General features: G+C 41.2%; 1 protein-coding gene across 1 annotated transcript; it reads left to right on the forward strand.

Annotated features, from left to right (window-relative positions):
• The first annotated feature begins 3,033 nt into the window (after window positions 1–3,033).
• Window positions 3,034–5,615, forward strand: LOC132140336 (protein FAM163B-like). The gene is made up of 3 exons (XM_059549128.1): window positions 3,034–3,200; window positions 4,530–4,645; window positions 4,737–5,615. Exons 2-3 carry the CDS (start codon window positions 4,553–4,555, stop codon window positions 5,187–5,189), a joined length of 546 nt encoding a protein of 181 aa, XP_059405111.1. The 5' UTR covers window positions 3,034–3,200; window positions 4,530–4,552; the 3' UTR covers window positions 5,190–5,615.
• Window positions 5,616–7,980: the final 2,365 nt, after the last annotated feature.

A 7,980-nucleotide genomic window follows, 5' to 3' on the forward strand; every position in this document is an offset into this window, starting at 1 on the left:
ATGGTAACTGTACTTGTAGCCACAAAGCCTCTACATCTGTAGGCATTAAATCGTGTCTTATCTTTACAGGAATATGACTTTGAATGTACTGTACAGTTAACTTTTAATTCATCCACCTCCTTCTGAGTGAACTGGAGACTTATCTTCAAATCTTGAACCTCCTTCATGAGTTCATCTGATTCATAGAAGTCATAATCATTTGTGTAAAAGTTTTATAACTGTGTTCTTGTTGCAACATTAATTCTTTATAATGCGCTTTCTCTTGATCAAGCAGCCCCCTTACCTGAGCCAGGGAGATGTTGTCCTTGTTGCTGTTATTCGTGTTCCTAGGCATTTTGTATATATAAGTGTACTGATTCTTTTCAGCACCCTTCCAATCCTGAATGTTCGCTAGTTCACTGCACAGCCTCTTCACAGAGTTCGCCACCTGCCCCGATGTAAACAATCAATCCTCCACTTCAAAGTCTGCGGCTTTCTCGCGAAGCCAGCCAGAAACCTCGTTGCCTTTGAAAAAACAATCCTTCGTCTCAAAGTTTGCGGCCCTTTCGCGGATTTAGCTGGAACTTCGCCGCTGCCTCGTTGCAACCATTCCTTCGCATTTCTTAAGTCGAATTTCCCCTTCCAGTAGGTTAAACAATGAAAATGAAACATCAAATCTAATAATTATGCTCCCCAAGCAAAAAGCATTTTTTTGATTTTTTGTGTTGTGATGAAAATCCTAACGTTCTCGGTCAAAAATATTCAGTAGACCTAAGGTAGGCCTATTTTATTTATTTATTTATTTTTTTTATATAGAATCGGAGTGCTAGTGTTAATTGGTCAGGTGCTCACGAAAAAGATGGGTCTTAAAAAAAAATTGAAAATGGCTAAAGATAATTACAGTACATTGCAACTTTATCTGCACTATTTAATGTAGGTCTTCAAGGTTACAGGCAGGTGTGTTTTTGGGATGATTCATGATGGAAGTAAATTCCTCGGGGCAGTCATACCTGACCATTTATTACACTGTCACAGTATAAAGTGGTAAAGAATTGAGTTGCCCTAAGATTACAGTTAGGCCCAGTATTTAATTCATGAATTTTGGAATAACAGGAAGATTTGCTCTCAACTCCAAAAACTCTGTGTCTGCAGACATGCCGTATTACTTTCAGTGTGGCTGGAGGTCGGTTCTTCTTCTTCACTGCACTTCAAGCTCTGTCTCTCACACCGAAATGTGACAAGGCTGCCTTGTTCCTCATCAAATACACATGCACTTTGTCTTTTAATACATTTGCATAGTGAAGCCGCAAAAATACCTTTCTCTGTCCATTTGTGTTCTTGTGGGGCAGTCAAAATGAGCGGACCGCACGATCCCTGTCCCACAGAATTTGCTCAACTGCCAAAGCAAATGACATCAGTCAGTTTTACCAAGAAAGCACATCATGTTTCAAAATTCTCTCGCTGTCTCTCTTCCTGAAGGATGTCCTGAAGCTCACTAGGCATAAAATGATTTAATTAAATGTTCCAGTCATCAAGCACAGATCCTTACAACAGTTTTTCTCCCTTTTCCATCTCAAAGATGATGTCAGCATTTCAATAATGTAATGAAAATGATGTCAGTGAGAACTGCCACATTTTACATCTAATCACAACAGACATTGTGCATATGACGGATTCTCTTAATATATTTAAATACAGAGTGTATTATCTTGTTTACATTAATGAAATGTATTAACTACCACTGATTCCCTTCATCTTTGAAGCCCTTGACAATCCTACATGAAGACATTTTATTTTTCAGCAGCATCATCATTATTATTCATTAGCTCAACTGCTTTTCTCTACTTTTCATGTAACTTGAGTCAAATTCTGACAGTGTTTCTCTGAACAGTTGGGCCCTCTGGCTCATACAGTTAATTCAATCAGCTTGACGTACTGAAGAACAAGCTTTAGTTTTAGTTATACAACAAATAAACAACTGAAATAAACATTTGTGTCAATTTAAATACACGTGTCAATACAAACTTACACACTCTGTGTAACCTGTATTAACGCAGTCAGTTTTGTCAACCTTTTACCCCAAATATTCCAGTGGACAGAATGGCATGGATGCTCCGATGGGAATTCTGAGAGCAGCTTTTGACAGAGGAAAAAGAAGAGAGGGAAAAGAGAAAAATAACCTTGCCATAAACTGCATCTGACTTATAAATTTATCATGACCATTTCTGTACAATACACTGGAATCTCAGCCTCCTTTAATATTTGAAGGTTTAATATTTCATAAACTAAAATATGGATTTCTCCACTTTTCCAACTATCTCCTCTTAGCAGCACTCAAAGTGATCCAACAGGAGGAATGGGAAGAAAGAGTTTAAAGTGGGACTAAAAGTGTGAGTGTGTGTGTGTGTGTGTGTGTGTGTGTGTGTGTGTGTGTGTGTGTGTGTGTGTGTGTGTGTGTGTGTGTGTGTGTGTGTGTGACAGAAGGAGGGAGTAGCTGCACATCTTTGAGAAATAATCTTTTTAGGTCACTTGCGACTTTTATTTACATTTTAAATTACATTTTTTCACACTTTGCATCTGGCAGCTTGAATAATGCTAGAATCACAGTAATAACTTAAGATGCTATTGTTTAGCCACTGTATCTGTCAAAACTAGGCCTTAAGAGGGCATCTGAGTAAAATTATATAGCAAAAAAAAATGTAAAAGCAGTGCAGATCTTAAAGATATTTTGTCCACTAATAAAATACTAAACTTAAACATTCAAATAATACTTACATAATCCAGTGCAGCGGTTAGAGGTAATTTCAAATTAATATTTGACACCTCTAAAATTATTTAGCCTACCATATAAAATACACACTTAAAAAAAACGAAGAAAAAAAAAAACGTTTTTAGTCAAAATGTCAGTGGAAAGGAAGACTTTGGTTCCAGTATATGACTGAAAGAGTGTGTGATCAGTGGGGAGAGGTTGACACAAACTGAGATGTGGGACGTACGTGACTCTAGGACGCTCTTCCCTCACAGCTCTCTCTCTCAGTGCTCATGAAGTTCAGCTCTCATCACAGCCTATCCGTTCAGTGATCTTTTTGTCTGATCTATGTATTATAGGAATTTCATACCATATGGAGATGTGACTCCGTGGAAGTGATTTTGAGGATAGTTTGTGGTTACGTTCGGTGGATGCGTTGGACAGATGCCCTATGTTCTGTAGATACCACTATGTGAGTATACACAACTTCATCTGTCTTTCTTTCTTTCTTTTTCAAATAATTTATAGCAGACCAGATTTAACCTGTTAATCCTTTTTTGTTTTTTTTAAATGCAAGACTATAATATTGTTATTGTTATGTATCATAGGCTATTGTTAAAGTACATCATACATTTTGTGCTGTTTGTATTAAGTGATGATGACCCTTAGATTTGGTTATATAAAGCTTTCCAAGTGATTTTGTGCAAATGGGTGACTTACGTGGGCTTGAATGAGTCTCTGGCCTGAGGTACTGTAAGACCAAATACTGTCATCAGAAAAAATCTAAAAGTCTTATTGAGAGGCCCTTTCTGATTCACTTGTGTCATGTTGCATCTTCATTAGCATTTCACATAGACAGAGACAGGATTATTTGTAACAGTAAACAACGACTACACTGATTTGTGGCTAATTGTGACTGAATAACCGGAGCTGACTGAATGAACTGTTACATGTCGCCATTCCTTTGACATCGACATCCTGTGGAAATTGTGCAGATGTGCTATTTTTGGAAAATAATTTAATGCATCATTGATCAGTTTATTATTTCACTGCTATGGCACATGCTTGAATACGGTTTCATAATTACTGAAATCCTGATCAAGGAGCATGAAATGCTCAGATGTACATGTAATTTCAACAATCAATTTATATTTTTATATTTTGCATTATATATAAATATTTTTAACATGAACATAACATATTTTTCGTAAATACATACAGTACATGCATGTGTTTGTATTTATACATATAATAAAAAATATGCACTTCATAAACATATATTATGTAAACAAAACTTATTTTGGATGTGATTAATTGTGCTTAATCCTTTTCACAGCACTAATATATATATATATATATATATATATATATATATATATATATACACACATATACAGTATATTTGTTATTATCAGTGTTAAAGTTGTGCTGCTCAATATTTTTGTCAAATATGCCACTTTTTTCAGGTTTCTTTGTTGAATAGAAAGTTCAAAAGAACAGCATTTATTTGAAACAGAAATATTTTGTAGCAATATAAATGTCTTTACCATCACCTTTTACCAATTTAATGTATCCTTGCTAAATAAAAGTATTAATTTCTTAAAATAAACTCTTACTAACTCCAAACTTTCGAATGTTCATGAAAAAAAAAGTCATATGGTTCGACCACTAATCCTGAGTCCTATATAAATATTTCACTCAATATACAGTATGTCAGTCTCTGTGATATAGGCAATATTTTTTGCATCATAAATATTCATTTTCATGGTATCTTCTTTTTTTGTCTTTATGACTTGCTCAGTTTGTTGATGGAGAGGATTTCGAATGACAGCCGGCACAGTGGTCATCACAGGTGGAATTCTGGCTGCCGTCATCTTGTTAACTATTGTCACAGTTCTGTGTTACTGTAGGCTGCAGGTAGATCTGCTCTTCTGCTATAGTCTCATAAGTAACCCCCTCTTCTCTATTTACTCACATATTGAGTGTGACATCTCACTCTGCTCATTAGTATTACTGCTGTAAAAGAGACGAGTCGGAGGAGGGGGAGGAGGAGGCTGACGTTGCCAAGGCATCTCCAAATCCACTGCGTCAACCGAGTCCACCTGAGAGTCCGCTGAGTCTCCAACATTTCCCTGAATACACATCCTCCAATCAGCTTCTAATGACTGCAGAGCCTTTCGAGGCCAACGGACCAGTCAGTTATCCTCAATACATCCCGCGGGTGCCCTACAGGCCGCCCCGCTCGTATACTTTCTGCCCGTCCTGCTCGGGTTATCTGCCGCTCCACATGAGCCCACAGGAGGGGCTGCGTAACGGAGGTGGCAGGATCAGCTACAGGACTCTGCAGCAGGAGGAATTAGACCTGCCAATGGAGACGCCCAGCTTCCACAAACTCAACCTCATCCGCTCTGTCACCATGCAGGAAGTGCTGACGCATCACAGCATCAGCACCGATGTGTAGCACCTCGTATTCACCTGAAGTATTCTGTGATTCAGTTTCATTATCCTGCTTTCTGTACCCATCTATCCAATACATGATCTTTATTCATTCAGAAGGATAGTCATGCACCAGTGTGATTTTAGTATCATTGAGATACTATTAATGTCTTTATTGCTGTTGTTTTCATTTTTATATTTTCCATTTTCAATTTGTCATTCTTAGTTTTTGTCATGTCTAATTGTTTATTAAGATTACTTTTAATAAAAGAGAACATTTCTGTTCTCTTACTATCCTTTTCCCTTCTTGTCCTAGATTTGACTACTTCGAACGATGTCTTAAACCTTCAATAACAGGCAATTCTCCTGTGTATTTTTTTTTTTGCCATCTTACGGTAAACTACTTGTTGTATTCCTCAATTGTAAGTCTCTTTGGATAAAAGTGTCTGCCAAATGAATAAATGTCAATGTATTATTTTTATTTCATTTTTACTTTTAAGTACATCAAGTTAAACTAAATCAAAATGAGAATTGTTGTCTTGGCAATTAGCTGAAAATGTTATATATTATTCTATTTCAAATAATGTTTATTATTATTATTATTGTTTTGGTTTCAGTTTTAGTTTATTTACTATAATAACTCTAACATGCTCTGCATCTTTTAACCTAAAAACATAAAAACTACAAGTGAAACGTACTCGGTTACTAAACGTAACCTCGGTTCTCTCTAGAAGAGCGAACGAGTACTGCGTCTTAGCTAAGACGCTACGGGAAAAGTCTCTTTTCACGAAATACTGAAGCAAAAAATGATCCTTAATTTTGTATTTTTGTAAAGCGCATTTGCAGCAGTACACAGCCATAGGCGAGACGGCTCGTTCGCTCATTGACTTGTTCTGCGGCAACTGCACAGCCTATCGAGTGCGGGCTGATGCAACATCGCTTCGCTCCCTTCTTGCCACTTCCCGCCGAAACGGGTGTGACCCAACCTATAAAAGGAGCTCGAAAAGGCTGACTCACCTGATTTATTTCATCGCCGAAGCGAACCAGAGTGAATCGTGCGCACGGCAGAGAACGCACTACTCGTTCGCTCTTCTAGAGAGAACCGAGGTTACGTTTAGTAACCGAGTACGTTCTCTTACGAGAGCTCTCTCGTACTGCGTCTTAGCTAAGACGCTACGGGAACCCAATGTAAAACGCTGTGCACGCAGGGATCACACACCAATAAACCTGAAGCAACGTCCAGGATTTACAGTGCACAGTCACCTGAGGGACTCACAGAGAGTCCAGGACAGAAAAGGGAAAAAGCCCTCCGTCCTATATCTAGCAGCATCCGTAGATGCGGCAATATGACATCACACAGCCGAGGCAAGGCCTGACCAATGTGGCAATGCGGGTCTTACGCAATACTGCCCATATAACAGTCGGCAGCGCATAGCGCTCGTGAACTCAGAATTCCCCTCAGGGCCCTGATTCGACTATACCGACAACAGCCTTGCTTGCAAGGCGGGGACCTCCAGGTTATAGAACCTGATAAATGTAGACGGCGAGGCCCAACCTGCCGCCATACATATATCCTGCAAGGAGATCCCAGTAGACCACGCCCACGACGAGGCGACGCCTCTTGTGGAGTGTGCTCTGACGCCCAACGGGCACTGAAGGCCCCTGGAAGCATAAGCTAACGCTATGGCGTCAACTATCCATCTGGATAGAGTCTGTCTCGAAACAGCCATTCCCTTGGAACGTCCACCGAACGAGACAAACAGCTGCTCCGTCTGCCGAAAGGCAGCAGAGCGAGACACATAAGCTCTTAAAACCCTGACAGGGCAAAGAAGACTCGAGTCTCCATCCTCCCCTGACACCGGCAGGGCAGACAGGGCAATAACCTGAATAAGGGGTGAATAACCTCGAGCTGTGCACCAGCTGGAGAATACCGACCACTTCGAGGCATACAGACGTCGTGTCGACGGAGCTCTAGCCTGAGTGATGGTATTTAGCACTCCCACTGCGAGATCAGCGGGTAACCGTTGAGCGCCCACAGATGGAGGGACCACAACTCCGGTTGAGGGTGCCAAATCGAGCCCCTGGCCTGCGAGAGGAGGTCCCTCCTCAACGGTACTGGCCACGGGGCGACATCTGCTAACTGCATCAAATCTGGGAACCATGGTTGGTTCTTCCAAAGAGGTGCTACAAGCAGTATTGAACATCTCGTTTCTCTCACCCGTTCTATCACCTGCGGAAGGAGGGAGACGGGAGGGAACGCATAAAGCGGGCAGCACGGCCATCTCCGTGACAGTGCGCTTTCGTTCTTGGAAAAGAACGCGGGGCAGTGAGCGTTTTCGTGGGACGCAAAGAGGTCCACCTCCGCCATGCCAAATCTCTCCCACAACAGCCGGACTGTTTGCGGGTGTAGAGACCATTCGCCCGTAGGAACATTGCCTCTGGACAGCCTGTCTGGACCCAGATTCTGCAGTCCAGGCACATGCACTGCTCTCAGCGAGCGCACGTTGCGCTGAGCCCAAACCAGGAGGCTTTCCGTCAGCCTGCACAGGTTTCGGGACCCGAGACCGCCCTGGCGATTTATGTAGGACACCACGGACATGTTGTCCGCACGGACTACGACGTGGTGATCCTTGATATGGGGACAAAAGCGCGTCAGCGCGTTCTCCACTGCCAGCATTTCCAGGCAGTTGATATGAGGAGCTTTTCCCGTTCTGACCATAGGCCAAAGGACCGAAGTGGAGTCATCCGTCGACACCATTTTCACACTCGGGGAAGTCCCCAGGCTTACACCTGATCGGTACCAGCCGGTCGCTGTC

This window comes from Carassius carassius, chromosome 5, assembly GCF_963082965.1.
Source record: "Carassius carassius chromosome 5, fCarCar2.1, whole genome shotgun sequence".
NCBI lineage: Eukaryota > Metazoa > Chordata > Actinopteri > Cypriniformes > Cyprinidae > Carassius > Carassius carassius.

Coding starts and splice junctions, on each gene's coding strand:
- LOC132140336 (XM_059549128.1), top strand. CDS start 4,553: ATGACAGCCGGCACAGTGGTCATCACAGGTGGAATTCTGGCTGCCGTC. Junction 4,646..4,736: donor TGTGTTACTGTAGGCTGCAG/GTAGATCTGCTC, acceptor TCTGCTCATTAG/TATTACTGCTGTAAAAGAGA.